Source organism: Augochlora pura, chromosome 2, assembly GCF_028453695.1.
Source record: "Augochlora pura isolate Apur16 chromosome 2, APUR_v2.2.1, whole genome shotgun sequence".
Lineage (NCBI taxonomy): Eukaryota > Metazoa > Arthropoda > Insecta > Hymenoptera > Halictidae > Augochlora > Augochlora pura.
The window spans coordinates 23,132,625-23,151,825 of NC_135773.1; the positions used below are offsets into that span (position 1 = coordinate 23,132,625).

A 19,201-nucleotide genomic window follows, 5' to 3' on the forward strand; every position below is an offset into this window, starting at 1 on the left:
TAATACATTATCACTTTAATCGTTTACTTTAATAACTAATAATGCGATTATTATTCCGCGAAAGTCACTAGAATGGCGCGTCGTGTCTAAAAGGTTAACCCCTTACACTCGAAGTCGATTCAACTATAAATCAAAGACACTATTTCTGATCTATTTCATTATGACTTGGTGCAGTTTATGTGCGTGTAAAATAAGGTCTTGTAATATTAAATAGATAAATATAAGTTTACTTAAATATAAATACAAATTACAAGTTATAACAATTTTTAATAGTGCAACAAAGTCATCGCTCCAGTGCAAAGGGTTAAAATATAGAAATATTTATTAGATTGGAAACTATGAAACGGGCGCTTTGTATAGCTTTTTGTTCAGCTGCGACGCCCGTTTCATAGTTTCCAACGTGATACATTGGTAAAACACGACGTCTACCCAATTTATTACATTGGAAACTATGAAACGGGCGTTTCTGTCTATTCTATCTTCAGCTGCGACGCCCGTTTCATAGTTTCCAACGTAATACATTGGTAAAACACGACGTCTACCCAATTTATTAGATTGGAAACTATGATTTCTCTTATAAACAATGAAAGTACGAATATTCATTTAACCGATTATATATTGTTACACCGTGCTGTTAAAGATGACGATAATTTTATATTTGTCGCAATCTAGCAATGGCCTTACATCGTCGTGCTATTCAAAGAAATTCGATCGCGTCGATAGATTGAAAAATGTGCTAGTTTCCTCGCAGCGCAAGAAACGGTCGTAAACTGTACGTTAATCCGCGGAATTGACTGATGAAAAATTGTGCCAGATATTGCGAAACTGCGGAGGAACGTTTACACGGAAGGTCGATCCGCGATATCTCTCGCCGGGAACCCGATAAAAAAAAAAAAAACCGTTCCGTATCGAACTGTTACGAAAATTTATGGTAACTTGCCGGAAGGAGTTTATTTCCCAGGGTGCGGATCGAGTCTCGCGCGCCCCTCGCGCGAATATTCACTTGCGAAAGGTGGGAGACTCGGGTGAATTTCTCTTTCTCCCCTGCGAGTTTCAAACATCATTTTCCTAACACGCGTCTTGAATTCCTTGGAAATCGGTTTATTTCTGCGGGGACCGAGTGGAATCCGATTCGACGATCCGAAAAGATGCACTTCACGTTTTTGTAAATTTAGAAGAAAAACTTCTGCAAATGATATTAACATATATATATATTCATCGGTATGACGAAAATTCGTCATTTTTCTATTAGATAAGGTGAGATTTATTATATCTCGTCTCTCGTCTCATTTTGTAGAAACAAGAACCACGTTCGAAACATTATGCACGTGTTTCCCATAAATATTTCCCGTCCGACGGATCGACCATTATGCTAGAATAATTATTTTTCTTTCATTAAACATTTCTCCTGCGTCGTGAATAATTCCTTTGATCGAAACCTTTTGATCGTGAACCATTGTTCCCCGGAGCGCGAGTAAATTGAAATACACCGAACAGAAAGGCTCCTCCTCTATCAATCAAGGCCAGAAAAAAGGGAACCCGTGTATTCCTTTAAGAATAAATCGGGACGGATTGCAGAAGACGGTCCAGATGGAGCTAACACGGTCGTGTCACAAATTACAGCATCGTCCCCCAAAGGTTTCCTCCCCCCCCCCCCCTTTTTACCTTCTCGCTGCCAGACGAGAAGAAGTTGTTCGCTTGCGAGTGACACGACGAAAAAATACCGAGCAAAATAGATAAAGATTTGAGGCGTTCGCCGAACAATCCCGAGGAGCCCCACGGTCTTCCATAAAAAGAGACGTAATACGCACTCGAAACCAATAAAAAGCCGGGCAGACCCTGGCTGAGAAAATGGCCGCCGGGAGTCGTAAGTGACAACCCGAAAACGTTATGTCCCGCAGTATCTTCTGCGAATAAGTACGGAGGAGTTAATTAACCGGCAGTTCGTGGAGTTAACGTTTAGTTAATGCCGCTAAATCGAGCCAACGTTATTGTTGTGATTAAACTCTATTGCTTTTCTCTGCAATGTCATTTTTCTCCGTTGATGAAAATGGTTGGATGTTAACTTTTCTTTGATGTAATAGAAAAAGGAGAGAAAATGTTTCCTGTGTCTCTATTCATAATGTGTGAATATTAAATTCAATTCACTGGATTATAGACCTTTAGGCACTTGTAATAAAAATTAATCGCATTGTTACAGTACACGAAGACAATGAAAGCAATAGAAATTGCCCGGTAATTTTATTAACACTTCATCGGCCGGTTTTCTATAAATCGGCTTTTCAACCATTTAATTTTCTTAACCAGGTTAATTTAATAATTTAACCATTAATTTTCTATCTATTTTTCTTTTTTTCTTAGAGGTTTTACGTCGCATCAGCTACAAGGTTATTAGCGACCTTCTATTTAAATATTATATTTAATATTTAAATATAATATTTTGTTTAATAAGCCTGTATCTCTCAGAAATTTTAATAGGTCCTTGATTTTTGTTTATGTTATCCTTGAATTAACATATGTTATATCGTATTACCGTGAACTTCAATATTATCATAGAACATTTTAAATATCTTTCACGATTAATAAAATAAATGAAATCAGTATAGAAGATTTAAAATCGTTGAAGTTTTTACGACCAAATGACCGGTCGGTAAAGTGTTCAAACTATCAGCGATAAATAAGCGCTGATTAACGCAGATTTAAAGGTATTATAATGCAAGGAGTCATGGTATATTTTCACCGAAAAGAAAATTGTATAAATATCAGGGAAACTTCGCCTTTCGATTTCGCATCCCCCGGCCGCAGCCTCGTCGGGAAAGCTACCCACCGGCAGCGGTATCGTCTTCCCGTTGGTGGGCGTTCGCGCAGGGGACGCGAGGTGCAGACACCCCCGGTGCTGCCGCCGGAGCGGTCGAAGGGTGGCGGAAAGCGGGAAAGCTGCGAGTTCTGACCACAGTTCACCGCGGCCTCGCAAGCCGTTCGCACGACGACAGGCGACGTCCCGTCTGCTCCGCGATTCTCGCCACCTCTCTCGCCAGGTTGGCATCTCGCGATGTAAACAAAAGTAAACCGCCGCTCTACAAAACCGTAACGAGGAAAACATCGTCGAGTTAACCCGGTTTCCTACGGCGATTCTTAGTCGAGGCTCGGCGCTTCGAATCGATCCGTAACAAGTCTCTCTCGAACCGGAGTCGTTAGCGGCACGTGGCTCCCGCGGATCGTTCCGAAATCCCGCTGATCGTCGCCCCCATCACCGAACCACCAACCCCCCCCCATAAACCTTCTGATTGATGGACAGACCCCGATGATCCCCGATCTGGGATTCCCTCTAACCGGGCCGTTCAACTCCGACTTGCCCGTTCAACTCCGAAATCCCGAAGATTTCGGCGAAGTCTCCGCGGGGGTGGTGAGGCGGTCCCCGGGCTACGTGGCACAGTTTAGGCGATACCCGGCAGAGAACGGTGAACGCGACGGGACTTCCTGTTGGCCAGTTCGCCGGAAGCCTGGAAGGATAGTTGGCCACAGTTAACGAGATAGCTTGTCTGTTCATCGGATCGCGGTGTCCTGCGATCGGGATACACCCTCCCCGAAGCATCCTCCAGAGACGACTACCGACGACCACCGACGACCCCTGTTCGTCCCACGATTCTATGGAAGAGGAGTCTGCTTAGAGAGATAGAATTCTGCGGACACGGATACGTCTCTTTGAACGATGAATGGCAGTTTGGGATCGCGAGTGATAATTAATGGGGACTTCGCGAAGCGCGTTGATCTGGTCGGTGCTAACGCGTCGAACTGATCGGTGCTAACGCGTCGAACTGATCGGTGCTAACGCGTTTCAACCTGCTGCGAGAAGTGTAACGTTTCAGTTTACCGGGCAGTGAACGTTTAATCCGTTTTGGAACTGTTGGCGAGAGATTTTATCGGAACTGTATCCGCCGGGTTAAGTGAGCTTCGATGTTTTTCTTCGACGATGACGAAGCAGGAGAAGGGATGACCGACGAGATTCCGAGGAAAATTCGCGGATCCAGAGGAGAGGATTTCGCGGATAAGCTGACCGTGTCAGCCGCCGCGGGAATACCGAATTAATTACCCGGTGATAAAAAGTCAGCGTGGTTGAAATCGTTTCGTCGAAAAAGTTTCGGTTCCCCCGCGCGCGCGTTCGAACGCTTTTCTCCGGTTTATTCTGTCATCTGGAGTTCCGTGGACGATAACTCGAACGAAACGAGTGCTGGTGAAATTTCGCGGGGCGACGATCCGACGGCGTCGACGGCGCGACCGACCGGGAATCGCCGCACCTGTGGAACACTCAGGTAAACATTCGTTACATTTAATCGAATTCGGTCGGCGGATTTATCGGGTCGGTTCATAAATATGGTTTACTTCGTTATACGTACGCGGTACACCGTTTTATGGATTATTTAATATTTATTTTACGCGCGTCGACGTGCACGGGAAGCATTTCTCCCGGCACGGTTTCGCCGCGACGGATCTACCGATGGAAATGATTTTTCCGGGTCAATGTTCGACAGCTGTGGAAATAATTCGATTAAATCCAGCTGTATATATATGACAAAATATGTTCGCGTTAACCCTTTGCCGTACTTTAATAAATCAGACACGTTATGGAGATTTCTAGTAATAAGAGGTATCAATGTTTATTTATTCCTTTAAGCGGTAACCAAATTTGATTCTCTTCTCACGAATATTTAAACATTTAAATAGACATACGTACGAAATAACTATAAAATTCCTTTTTTTCTTCTAAGGAATTAATACGATCGAAAAAATTCTAGTCATAGTACATTGTAAAGAAAATGGTACGGCAAGGGGTTAATACCGAGATAGAAAATCCACGTCTTCTCTCTCTTTCCTCTTCTTTATTCTTATTTATAGACTTTTTAATTTTTATCAATTGAATTTTTAATTGTACGACCAAACTTGTTCTACAATTTCTATAAAACGATCGATTAGAAGAAAAACTCGCTGCAACAATCCGCGCCGCTGCTTTCCTCGTTAAAAGCATTGTTAACCCTTTACACTCCGCGCCATCATGGATGTTACCTACCAATCTCTATCGACTTTTATATTATATAGCATACATAGTATATTATATAGTATAGTATACGTTTGGAACAAAGTAATATATTATAATATTCAATAAAATAATTTGTCATATAAAATGGAAATGCTCTAAGCCGGAGAAATTATTTTATTATTAAATGTCTAGTGATATACTAGAGTCACGATGTCCCCTGAGAGGTGACAACGGACTGTAAAGGGTTAAAAGAGTCGCGGAACAGAATGAACACATCACCGAGCCGCCCTAATAAAACTAATAAACGTCCGCATAAAATCGCGATCGTCGATTAATCGGAGAGAAAATTACACCTGACCCAGGGGAGGGGCGCGTCCACCCCCAGTTTCATTTTTCAACGAGTAGCGGCATCGTTTCGCGATACAAACGCCGCTATCATTCTTCTCCATTAATCACGGATCATTTAGCGGAGGACGGCGACGATGCGCGCCTTCCTTTATCACCGTTTCGACTTTTGTCGCTCGTTTCCGCCGAAAATTCCCGGCCATTCTTCTTCGTGAAGACGTCTCCACGGAAGCGGACAGGAGTCGGTGCTCGGACAAAGAACGAAAAATCGTCGTCGTTCTCATTGTCCCGAGGCGATCGTCGATACCCTCGACGCGCGGAAAGACCCAGGTGCGCGCCAGGATCCTACGAAAAATGGGATGAAATATGCCACAGTTTGATCCTCTGTGTTCGCATAATACATAATAATACCGGCAGCGACGCGAACCGCTCTCCGACGGGCTATTATTAGCCGACGCCTCGAACGTTTCTCGAGCGTTGATTCCGGGCACGATTCGAACATGACTCCGTACGGAGGGTAGTTATCGAAACGTGTCTCCTTCGAAACACACACGCCTCGCGTGCTGTTCGAGCGGCGACGATGAATGAACATCTCTTGGCGAGGTTATGTTCGCGGTAACACGCTGCGACTACTTTGTCGACGGTTTTTACGAGCGCGCGATCTCTCGGCAACGTACCGCGCGGACGATTCTAGTGGAACAATTTATTTGTACACGTTCAGTGCCGACGATCGACCACTAACATCTCCACACAGTTAATGCAATTTAATTAATTAAAGGAAAACTGGAAAGTTGATATTTATCGTAGGGGGTGGTATTGGAACTCTTTCGTATTCAATGTGTTAGACTTCGAGACGTTCAATGACGGTAGCGAAAATTATTATTATTACTATTATTATTATTATTATTATTAAGTACAAGATGGAACCTTCTAACGATCTCTTTAAATAAATCACCGCGAAAGAGCAGACTTCTGAATATTCCCTTGAAATGGCGACATCTCAAGAAACCCGTACACTGTACCGCTTTCGCAGCAGTAATTAATTAAATAGATGTTATTATTGAAAATAGGTCAAGAAATTCCTATGTTCCGCGATTCGGCGAAACCGTCAGAATCAGTCGAGATATAAAATCTAAAGGAAACATCGGAGAGACGCGTTGTCACCGTCGAAGTACGCGTCTGCAGGAATATGGCGGTGGAGCACCAGGTGGTGTAACACGGAATCAGCCGTTGTTGAACAGCAAACGACAGGAGGACATGCCCCGGCAACGAGGCCAGAAGTCGTAACCGAACGGGAAAAGGGTGCTTCGCCCAGAAAATACAGAGAGAAGAGCCTTTCGGATCGTGAAGCGCCGTGGAAATATCAATAAAGACGGTACACGCTAACGGCCGGATCCAATTCTAAGCTATTACAAGTTCGTCTTTTTTGTTTCGCCGTTCGACCGATCGGAAGTCTCTGTGCAGTAGCCGTTCAACCGGAACACAATCAAGTAAATGCTCAAAGTGGACGCGGTGCTGGCCGCTTCGCGAATTAAGTAAAACAAACGTTGGAATTGCTGTACGTGGAATTGTTGTACGTGGAATTGTTGTACGTGAAATTGTTGCGCGTGAAATTGTTGTACGTGAAATTGTTGTACGTGAAATTGTTGTACGTGAAATTGTTGTACGTGGAATCGTTGTATAGTACGTGGATGGTAAAATAATGACGTCTGAAGATAAGCAGTAGACATTCCATGCTGTTTTTATTAAAAATGCGAAAATAGTTAATTTTCTGTGAGAGTTGCGAATATTCAAATTTTAATTTGTTTAGCAGTCAATTATAATTATTAATCGTTCATATTTGGACTAAGGAGATGATCGATGATGATTTAACATAAGAGTTGAAAATATGTAAAAGATGATCGATGCAACAATATTTGTGTCATTTAACCCTTTGCGCTCTGAGGCACCCACTAAAATAGTTACAGCACCAAAAATCATTTTTATAATGAAAAATTAGATTTCAAAAGTATATTATTTTCATTACATTTTTATTAAAAGTATAAGTTTCATTAATTGCAAGATTCAATTTCATAAAATACATTTTGTTAGATAAAATGGAAATGTCACACGTTAGAAAAGTTAATTACAGTTCAAATAGCTTCGAGTACAAAGGGTTAACAGCAGTACTTGAAGCAAAGTCATTGCACATCATGCGGTTAAAATTAATTGTCAATATAATCATCTATATTAACAAATGCAACAAAAGCGAAGACTATAAAATATTGTGAAAGCGAACGTGCATTAACGCAAGGAGATCGAGCTCGAAATATTTGATCCGCGTTTAACTTCGAACATCTTGGGAATCATCGGCCCCCGAAAAGGGAGGCACTAAAGTTCTCGACGCGACGAGTACTGCAATCCGCGGAACGTCTCATTAAAAATCGGCGTAACACTCGGCCGGCTCTCCTCGTTAGCCCGTACCAGCCGATTCGCGAACGAAACTTCTCCGGTTCCATACACGCCCGGGCGGCAGTAGCGCGGCTCGGCCATATGTCTGGCTTTATAAGCTACCGGCGGCAACGGAAGAAGTTCCGCGCTCGCCAAGATACTATTATCGAATTCCCCGGCAAGAATAATCGTTTCTCCAATATGCGGATAGCGTGGAATTAGTCGGCTCTAGCAATCGAACGTGTAAACTTTGTTTCACAATGTTGTCTGTCTGTTTGACAATCGCTAAAGGCACGCGTCGAGCGCAAAGGGTTAAATATAAGAATATCGAAATGTTTGATTTAAACAGCGCTCGAATTCTTTCAGCTTCGTTATCGAGGAATAATTATGCTACTTCTATGTATACGAATTCGCGTGAAAGACCCTCGAGCTACCCGATTATGTTCGCTTGTCCTTGGCCGTGCTAGCCGGGTTCTATTCTTTCTTCTCTCGTCGAAGCGAAACCTACGCCGGTTTGACGAACGTCCCCCGGGTTAATTAACGTACCTTTGTTATCGAATTATACCGCTGGTAATCACGATCCTCGTTTGCCGGCGAAGAACTCGAGAATCGGGTCACGGTTCGTTTGGAATTTCTGATTTCGGGCCGGGGGTCTCGCGCGTCGGTTCCGCCACGTGCGCGCGGATCGGTTCGTTTCATACTGTCGCGGATTCATCGAAACGTCGAAACGCTCCGTTGGCTTCACAGTTCTCCCGCCTTTTCGCAGCCGCCGCGAGTTCTCGCCAATTTTGCCGGCCGCTTTTTTAGCGCTTGTTATTTTACCAACTCATCGTCGGTTCTTTCACCATTGTTTCCCGTTGTTTCGCGAATTTCGTACACAGTCTTCCGTCATTTTATAATTGTTCCGCTATGCTCGCAACGTAATTCGTTCGCGGCATTCAAATGTACCTTCGACCTCCTGAAAATTCTATTTCCTATTAAATGTGTACTTTACTTGTTCAATTTTAAATGAGATTTTGCAGTGATAACAATTAAATATTGCGGTGATAACAATTAAATATTTCAGTGATAATAAATAAATATTTCAGTGATAACAATTAAATATTTCAGTGATAACAATTAAATATTTCAGTGATAACAATTAAATATTCCATTATTAACAACGTGCCAGACGCTTCACTCTGATACGTTCATCTGTTTTAATAAAACGTGTATTTAAAAACATCAAATTCTACGCAGATGTTTCTGCGACATATAAAGCTTTTTATATATACAGATGAGAAAAAAAAATTGATTGGACCGCGAATTCGATTTGACCCGTCCTATTGTTATTTTCGTTGCGACGTCCGCGAAACAAACATATGCGGAGGCGAACCGAAATTGCGGTAAAACACCTGATATTTCGCTAAATGGATGCGTTGATTCGTAACTAAACAAAACTCGGCCGTAGCTAGAACGTTGACCAGATATATCGTGGGAAATGAGCTACATTTGACCGGTGAAACGTTTTCATAAACGACATGTAGCGCGGTCGCTTAAACGAGATGATGTTTCCATCCCGTGTGTCCTCTGTCCACGGCAAAAGTAAAAGCCGCAGTAACACGCCCCAAACGTTATGCAGAGAATCAGAAATTATACTGGACGGTGTGGGACAGGTATAATGCTCCATTCATAGTTGATCAACCTGCGACAATTTAATTTTCCACAGTGGTCCGTACACACGACGAATTTTAATAATTAACACCGTACTTCACACGAGCTAACGTAATCGCCAGTATCTTTATTTTTAACGGTTTATTTTTATTTATGCACAGTGATCGATGAAATTATCTAATTTAAAAATTTTACCACCAAACATTACGGGATTATTTGTATTACTATTTGCAATATATTAAACTGTTACGTAGCTCTGTTGCTTCTTGAACAATTTATACAATCACTCGAATCAATTTAATAAATTTCTTAACAACAATTGTAGCAAACGAAAGTTTTGAAAATGATCAATAAAATTTAGATAATTTTATATAGATTTTACTGGTAAAATAAACGTCGCATCGTGCTATAATAACCGCGGGGAAGCTAGAAATCATAGTGGACAGAGCGCGACAGATATTCGTCGCTCCGTTCATCGTTGATTAGCAGCGATGATTTAATTTTCCATTGTAATTGGGTCCGTTAATGAGATTCAAGACCCGGAATGGAATTTATGAATAAATTTTCATCGTCGAATATCTAGCCGGATCAGCATAATAAGTGTCATGAATTGGCTGACAGAGGCGATTTTCGAAGCTTTTATTTCGAAAGCCGACTCTCGCCTGGGAAATTACGATTAAAAATACAGCGCGCGACAGTCGTCGCAGGCGCGCGAGTTCCGATCAAGGAGTCAGCTTTTCCATTTTCAATAGTACGTTATTTAATTTCGCTCGGACGAATATTCGCCGACAATTGGATTATAAATCCGCTGTCAATAAACCAAGCGGAAAAATATATGCGAGATCGTTTCGCGCGTTAATGGAGTCTGGTCTTGTTAATTATCCATGAAATGGAAAAGGGAATAAGATATTACAGGGTAATTAAAGTGGTCCGTTAAACGCGGAGTCGGAATTGTGTTTCAGCTAACTGTTTAATCATCTCGAATTTGCGGTGGCTATTACGTTACGTTTAATAATGAGAACAATTTTTCGTATCTACGATTTTTATGAATTAATCATGATTTTTGTGAATTACGTACGATTTTTTGGATTAAGTACGATTTTTATGAATTAAGTACGGTTTTTATGAATTAATTACGATTTTTGTGAAACAATTACGATTTTTGTGAAACAATTATGATTTTTCTAAATCAATTACGATTTTTATGAATTAATTACGATTTTTGTGAATTAAATACGATTCTCATGAATTAAGTACGATTTTTGTGAATCAATTACAATTTTTGTGAATCAAATACGATTTTTGTGAATCAATTACGATTTTTATGAATTAATTACGATTTTGTTTTATTCGAATTTTTGTAGGTATTTGAAGGAATTAGTTTTCGAAGGTCCCAGACTAGAATACTCCGTCACTGATCTGGTCGATAAGTGATAAAGTGCAGCTTAAAAAAAAACTAGATTTTCTGTTGTAAATGATAAAAATTCTGTCATTACTATAATTAGAATGTTTGAATTTGCGCGCCATATATATAACTACAGGGGTGCGCTACCCTATGGACTAGAGCACTGTGACGCATGTGACTGTAACGAAGGCGAGTCAGTCTGTGGTGGAGCGTGTGTACAGCGAGATGAACAGCGATATATATATTTTATACTTCAGATTATAATAAACTATATTAAACAAAAGTGCCCTACGGTTTGCCAAGTCTATTAAATAAAAAAGTTTCGAATGACCACGATCGGACGAGCCACGAAATTAATCAATACCTAACCCACAACGATCGAACACTCTGTGAAAGTCGTCGACAAGAAAAGCTCTCGAAACTCTCGAACGAGTCCTCGAAAGGGTGTCGCGTGACTATAATTAAACAATCCATTATCGACTTTGATCAATCCAACGCTCTTTGAAAGTCCTCGTACAGAAAACCACGGGATAGCGTGGCCATAGTTTCCGATGACTATTACCAACGGTGCCCCGTTCGTCGGTACTTTGATCAATTCGATCCTCTTACCTGCGACGACCGGGGGATTGAAGCGTCACCGACGAGAATCTGAAACCGTTTTATTTTTGCAATTGCAGAGGCCCGGTCACGATGTACAAAAAGTGCTGTGGAACGCAGAACCGTCGGTGCCGGCATCGGGCACAGACGAGAATCGAACTGGCGAGGGCACCACCTGGAATCCAGCCAAAGGGAGCTTCGCGGGGGCGGCCATCTTGCTGTGGACCGGTGTAGATCAACGTCAGCCACCGTGCGCTGAGTTTCATCCATAAACACTGCATACGATTGTCCTGCGGTGTCACGTGTCCACCTGGCGTTCATGAAAATGTCGACGCGATTCGATCGTGCGGGGAAGCCATCGCCGGGATCCGGGTCGTTTATCTGTCACCGTGGTCGGAGGTTAGGTGTCGTCGATCGAAGGCATTGAATCTCGATCTTTGAGTCTTCGATGGGCTGGCGGGACGGCTTGATTCGCGCCGGGGACGCATCCGGCGTGGCACAGGGCGAGGCAGATTCTCGTCGGTAACGAGATCAAACGCGAACCAAAGAGAGAGAGAGGGACTACGGTTAAGGATGGAGCTGAACGAAACGATGGACGACGAGACCAGAAACGCGACCGACTACTCGAACATATCGAAGGTTTTGCTCGACACCGGCCAGAGAAACCAGACCAGTTCCTACGACCACGACGGTCCCGAGTTCGAGCAAGTCCTGCTGCTGATACTCAAAGCCACCGTGATGGGCTTCATCATCCTCAGCGCCCTGTTCGGCAACCTCCTTGTGATCGTGTCCGTGATGAGACACCGCAAGCTCCGCGTTATCACCAACTACTTCGTGGTCTCGCTGGCCCTCGCCGACATGCTTGTCGCCATCTTCGCGATGACGTTCAACGCCTCGGTCGAGCTGTCCGGCAGATGGCTGTTCGGCTACTTCATGTGCGACGTCTGGAACTCGTTGGACGTGTTCTTCAGCACGGTCTCCATTCTGCACCTTTGTTGCATCAGCGTCGACCGTTATTACGCGATCGTCCAGCCGCTCGACTATCCGCTGATCATGACTAACTTTCGGCTGAGCACGATGCTCAGCGTGGTGTGGTGCTCGCCGACCGTGATGAGCTTCCTGCCGATCTTCGTCGGATGGTACACCACCGAGGAGCATCTACAGTTCCGCAGAAACTACCCGGACGTGTGTGTGTTCCAAGTGAACAAACCGTACGCCGTGATCAGCTCCAGTGTCAGTTTCTGGGTGCCCGGCATCATCATGATCGCCATGTACTACAAGATCTATCGGGAGGCGGACAGACAGGAGCGCATGCTTTACCGGTGAGTGAACCGTTTTTACCTTCGGGATGTATATATATTTTTAGGTTGGATGGTTTTAGTTAACCTCTTAGGCACGGCGCGCCACGTTGCGGCGACTGTTGCGTGCTTTACTCGATTGTTTTATTAATTATTAAAGTAAACGATTAAAGTGAAAGTATGTATATACCATGCACTCGGAAAAGAATATATGTAATTAATACTATTATATAATTGTATGGCAAAATAATGTATATTAAGAAAAATGGTAATTATAAAAGACTTTATTTGCGCAAAATCCAGCCGTGCCTAAGGGGTTAAGGTTGCATTATACGTCGCGTAACTATACGATCAACCGCTAAATTGAATTATCGTTTCTTTGATAATAAATCTTAAAGACGAGAAGCTCAAAGATATCTCTACGATCGACATGTTAATTATGATTCGTAAATAGCATATCCAGTCTCTAAATTCTGCTACCGCCCCGTTATCTCAGAGAACCTAATTACCCACGCGAAATCCAATTCGCTCCGTCTCCGACTCTAATTACTTAAGAGTCCGTTCCATCGGATTCGACTCTTAATTGAAATCGAAAATAATTATTATTCGACGTCAGAAAAATCGTTAATCCCGTCATGCAAATCCGTGAGTTGGCAACAAAACCCCCGAGCATCGCCGATGCAATTAACTTTAATCCCAGTGCTCCCGATTGTCTCCCATTCGGCATAAATAGGCGACGGCGCCCTGGGCCCCCCCACCACCACCACACGTTGTCTATCCACAGGAGAATTTTGTTCGCGAGCGAACCAGGCCGTGCGCCCTGGAAACGGGCGCTATTACATTTCGTGAATAACCCACTAATTACTGTGTTCCGGGTTCGCCGGCCCATCAATTATTTCGCCGCGCAATTATGTGGGCGGTGGCTATATCGAGATTTCAAGTGCGGTTCGAACGTCTCTCGTCGAATCGTTTCGCGTTCCCGATCGGCAATCGAACACGATTGCGATCGTCGAGAACATTGCTGCGAAGTCCCTGCAATCGGGTCGTTTCTATTGTGGACAGGTAATTCGAATGGACGCGAATATAATCAGTTCGATGGGTGCGGGTGAATTTGGTGGCGCGATGGCGGCCATTTTGTGTATTTTGGAAACGCGTTCTTTACTGTCTAGAAGTTGTTTAGAATTATTTAAGAAAATGACTAACTGCATTTTGTGTATATTAAATTGCGTTCCGAGATTTATATAACGGTTACACTTTTAATAATTTTATATATATATATACAATAATATGGACTAGAAATCCAAAATAATTTGTTTAACTTTGTAGTATTTAAATTTTTGTATTGCAAAGTGCATTTTATGCATATTAAATTGAGTCTTGCAATTCATACAACAGTTACACTTTTAATAATTTTATATATACATATACAATAATATAATAATATAAAAATTATTTGGGAGAGCATTGAGACGTTTTTATTGGACGTTCGAAGTCTTCATGGGGTCCCATCGCCCCGATCTGAGGCACTGAACGGAAAAGATCGTTTCCTGTCGCGGCAAGTCATTTCCACCCTTACGATCGGAAACGTCACGGAAGCGGTTTCCCTTTTTTCGGACAACTGGCGAACACCGGAAATTGCACACGTCGACGCGCGGGGGCGACGGTGCACGGAAATTGTCGACGCGAAGACAGTTCGCCGAACACGCGTTCTTTACCATCGCGGAAGATTGATGTCTTTTGCATGCCCGTTGGAATATTTATGCATCTGCCGCGATCTTCTCGATTTCGCAATGGGAAAATGGCCGAAAAAATGAATGCAGAGGTGTAGAAGTATCGCGTTAGATACAAGATGGCCGCGGATAGGTACAGCTTGGTCGTTCACCAAAATGGCGCACGTTATGCTCCATCTTGTCATCGTAAAATTTCAACTAAATACATACTAAAATTAGGAAACAAAAGCTTTCTGTAATACGTTAATATTATCGAAAATATGGAGGATTTTTTGTAGTCGTTTAACCCTGTGCCCTCGGAGCCATTTTGAGCCCGGATTCAAAATAGCTATCTTGACTATAGCATTTTCATACTATATAACTTAGTACAATTTTTGCATATTTTAACAGTCTTTTAAATAGAAGGTTTTTTCTATTAATATCTAAATTATTTTGGAAACGATATAACAATTTTCATCGAGTTCAAAGGGTTAACCATAAATACAGAACAGGAATTGCCGTGTAATTCGAGCCGCCGGCGGAAAGAAAACGGTTCCAGTTTCACCGTTCCCGCGAATTTTTAATTCTTTCACGCAGCTGCCGATGAGTGCGGCAAACGATAAATCACCTCGCCGCCGGTGCTCGAAACGAATAAAACTTTCATGTTGCAATTTATTTTGGAGAACGCGCGATCCAGGAACGAATGGAATTGCATCGGTACCGGCGGTGATCAATTTTTGCTCCTGAAGAGCGAGCGAGAGAGAACAGAAACGGAAAGAGAGAGAGAGAGAGAGAGAGAGAGTGTGTACTGCTGTAACGAACTGTATCACTTCGCGAAACACGTGAAAAAGTACAAAAAAATCGTAATTAATCGAGGGGGCTGAACAACCGTCGTGTGACGTTCACTTCGCGGAACGTTTACCGCACACTCGGCCGACGTCGCGGCAACAATTCGCAGTTCCATTTAACCACTCCGGATCGCGCAGAATAAGACACGAGAGAGGGAAAAAATAGGTGCTCGCCCATTGTTTCGCGGACGTCGGTATTTTTTTTATAGGGCTCGGAAATTAGGGGGCTGTTAAAAAGCAATTGCCTCGGCACGTGAAAATTCTTCGCGCATGCGTCCGTTTAATTTTCGTCGTGTTTTGGATTAATCGTTGCTGTAGAATCGCTATCACCTTCTGCGCACGTCGCCAATTTATTATTGTATTTTTTATTATAAATATATATTATTTTAAATTATAAATATATATTATTTTATATTATATATATATTATTCTATATTATATATATATTATTTTATATTATATATATATTATTTGATATTATATATATTTGTAATTATTAATATAAGTCCGAGAGACTTATTGATTAGAGTTTAATATTCGTTTAATACCTTCAACGCAAAAATGCAAATAGAACCTTGAATAAATATATATCCTAAATATTGTAATATAATACAATATAAATATACAATATTTAAAAAAATATCTCTGGATAAAAATATGTTTGCAGTGGTTAGAAATCGATTAGAAAAGAACTAATTAGTGTATCAATGGTTGGAAATGGATCAGGCGGTAGAACGCTGTAAAAACTGCATAAAAGTGCACCGCGGAGCGCACACGGTAATCCATTACACCAGCGATATGCAAGCGAGCGTTTTCGTGTAACCAGACGACTTCCGTGGCCAGAGAACAGTCTTTTTTCTGCAATTCATCACTCCCAGAGTTTAACAGACCTTCTTCTTTTTTCTCACGGCAATTCATCACCCGAGGATTTAACTTCATAGCTTTCTGCAGTTATTGTTGCGCCATGTTGCGATAGCTCGTGTGATAGATCGTTCTCTCGTAGATATAATTATTCTTATCATTATCTCTTTGTAGCGTAATCAGCGCCTGGGTTCGAAGGTTGAAGGCTTAATCGTGAATTCTAGGGTCTATCTATTAGGCTTTTCCATCGAAAGCACGTCGTTCGAACGAGCGATACGATATACCCACGTTTAGTATAATAGTTGTTCGATATTGCTTTCGGAAAGTTTGCTTTGTAACCAGTTCCGGAATTCCTGCGCACTCTTCGCTGCGCGCGGGCAAACGTCGAGCGAACTACCGTCTTCCATTGTAACACAGAATCGCGTATTCTCTGATAAATTGTTGCACGTCTGTATATTTATTAACGCCAGTTAATAAATGTAATATATAACAGAAAAATTGAACTTCGACGGGACGATTTTATCTCGGCTTTCTCGTTGGTATTAATTATTAAAATATATATTTCAATTTTTAATGCTACTAAATCGATGGAAGAACTGTGGTATTAAATAAATATAACTTCTTACGCAAGTTGTAGGAAATTTGATTCGTAATGGATTTATAAAAATTGTTATTATAAAAATTGGAAAATTGGAGGCGCTGTCTCGACGCTTCGCCATTTTGAATATCAAACATCCGAACCGGTATAATTATCGCAGGTAGCCAAAGATACTGAAATTTCAATTTATAAACTTTCAGTTGAACACTATCGATCAAAGCAAGTAAATAATATCTGCACAAGAGAAATATAAATAAGTTTCAGCTGATTTGTTCTTCCTTAGAATAATTTATTCTGTCGATGAATTTATTCAATCCACCCTGTACAATATACGACAAGGATTTATGAAACGGTTCAGCAGAATTATAGCCGGCACAAGGAGAGACTTGACCCAGTTCTTTTATCTCGACTAAAATATTTCATTACAAAAATAATTTATTTCTCCTGCGAAACCACGAAAATCCATGTTTTTTTTCGCAACTATCGCTACGGTTTATGTAACGACTGGCGCGCATACTTACGCGAATGTAAAGTCTCGAAATTGGTGCGCGCGAGCGCCGATAAAAGAGAGGTTTATTTACAATGTCGAGGATTTTAGGAGATTTTTAGAAGCGGAAATATTGTACAAGGTTTGATTAAACGATTTAGTTGACAACGAATGTAGGAGTACGGAAAAAAATGAAATAAAGTATTTAAATAAAATTGCAATGGTTCGAAAGCTTGATTTTATATTTTTGAGATTATTCGAAGGGTATTTCTACTATACTATTCTACAATATTAGCTTACTTCTATTTTCTGTAGTCTTGGAATCTTCGGTTTTATTCGCGCGACGGAAAATTGTGATTATCATATTGGAAACTATGAAACGGGCGTTTTTATCTATTCTGTGTACAGCAGCGGCGCCCGTTTCATAGTTTCCAATCGAATACATCTTAATTATCAGGATGGAAACTATGAAACGGGCGTTTCTGCCAATTCTGTGTACAGCAGCGGCGCCCGTTTCATAGTTTCCAACCTGACACATCTCAATCATCGTATTGGAAACTATGAAACGGGCGTTTCAGTTTATCCTGTGTTAACCAGCGGCGCCCGTTTCATGGTTTCCAATCTAACAGATCGTCGCCCGAACGATGCGACCCCCATTCGTCGTCCAACCCCCATACGAACTTGCCATCCCCGCATCGGCTTATTTACATTCGACGAGCTCGCGTAAACAATTCGTCGCCGAACCCTCGCGAAGGATGCGATGCCGTCCCTGTATTTGCGAACACGGCGAGGCGGAGTCCTCGGCAATTTGTGCCGCGATCGTTACCGCGACTGCTCTATTAGCACGGTAAACGACGGAATAAATGTAAGGAGGCACCGTGGAAACGCCGGGATCTTTCAATTTCGCGTTATTAAAGCGTTCGCGGGAAACGTTTTCGCGAATCAACGACGGAGAAGAGGTATAAAGCCCGATACCCGAGACATCGATAAACCGGCAATTAACCGGTGATTTACCGAGTCGGTATTCCTCGAGCGTTCTGTGCCACGGTTTTGCCTCGAGATGCCCGCGCTGATGCTCGACGAGAGCCGCGGCGTGTTTACGCGGTTTCCAACTGCAGGAATTACTTAATTGGCCCTTGGTTGCACAACCGGGAACCTTGTTCGGTTGCAATTTATTTCTTTATATTTGTTTATTATTTGGCTGTGTATGTTTCATTAAACGCTAGAAGGAAAATCGCTTACTATAGAAAATTAGAAAGAATTTGGTAGCATTGTTCTTGTTGCGTTTAAGGGCTTTTTTGTTGGAACTTCAAGGGCCAGTCTTCCATGGGACAATTTTGTACACTCTCCCAAAGATATCAAAAATATTTTAATTATTCGATAAGTAGTTCAATGTATTTAAAAATATTTAGTATACAGGAGTGGTAAATAATTTTGGTTCACATCGTATCGGTGCTTGGCTTCGAAAATAGATTTACAATAAATATATCAACGTGCATTAAAAAGTATAGATTAGAATTAGAAATTCAACGTTACGTATCCCCGTGATTTATTATTAGAAACGTGCCGAGAATTAAGAACCGTGATAAGATCCTAAATGCAGTTCGCATTTGTGGTACTATCTGGAAAATGGGCCGTCAGGCTACGTAATGCGATCTAAGGACAGCTCAGTTGTTTCGCGAACATTAACCGGCACGTGTCGGATCTGGTCGAGTCACGGTGGCGTGGGTGTAATGGTTCTGTGAATGTCCTGGTTTTTGGCGCGGCACCACTGTTAGTCACCGGACGCTTGAAACCAAGTATGATCGATACGAACGTCCTGCTGAACAATTTTTATTTACGAGTTTTGTGTTCTTTAGTATTTTAGCATTTTAGTATTTTATTTTACTGTTTTACTATTTTACTATTTTATTTTAGTATTTTACTATTTTA

General features: G+C 41.9%; 1 protein-coding gene across 1 annotated transcript in view; it reads left to right on the forward strand.

Moving 5' to 3' along the window:
* The first annotated feature begins 2,977 nt into the window (after nucleotides 1–2,977).
* The window catches only part of LOC144478290 (octopamine receptor beta-1R), a 70,201-nt gene continuing 53,977 nt past the window's right edge, over nucleotides 2,978–19,201 (forward strand). The window contains exons 1-2 of the mRNA XM_078196057.1: nucleotides 2,978–4,313; nucleotides 11,549–12,790. Of these exons, the coding sequence (XP_078052183.1) occupies nucleotides 12,042–12,790 (749 nt within the window). The 5' untranslated portion in view covers nucleotides 2,978–4,313; nucleotides 11,549–12,041. The remainder of the gene's footprint in view (nucleotides 4,314–11,548; nucleotides 12,791–19,201) is intronic.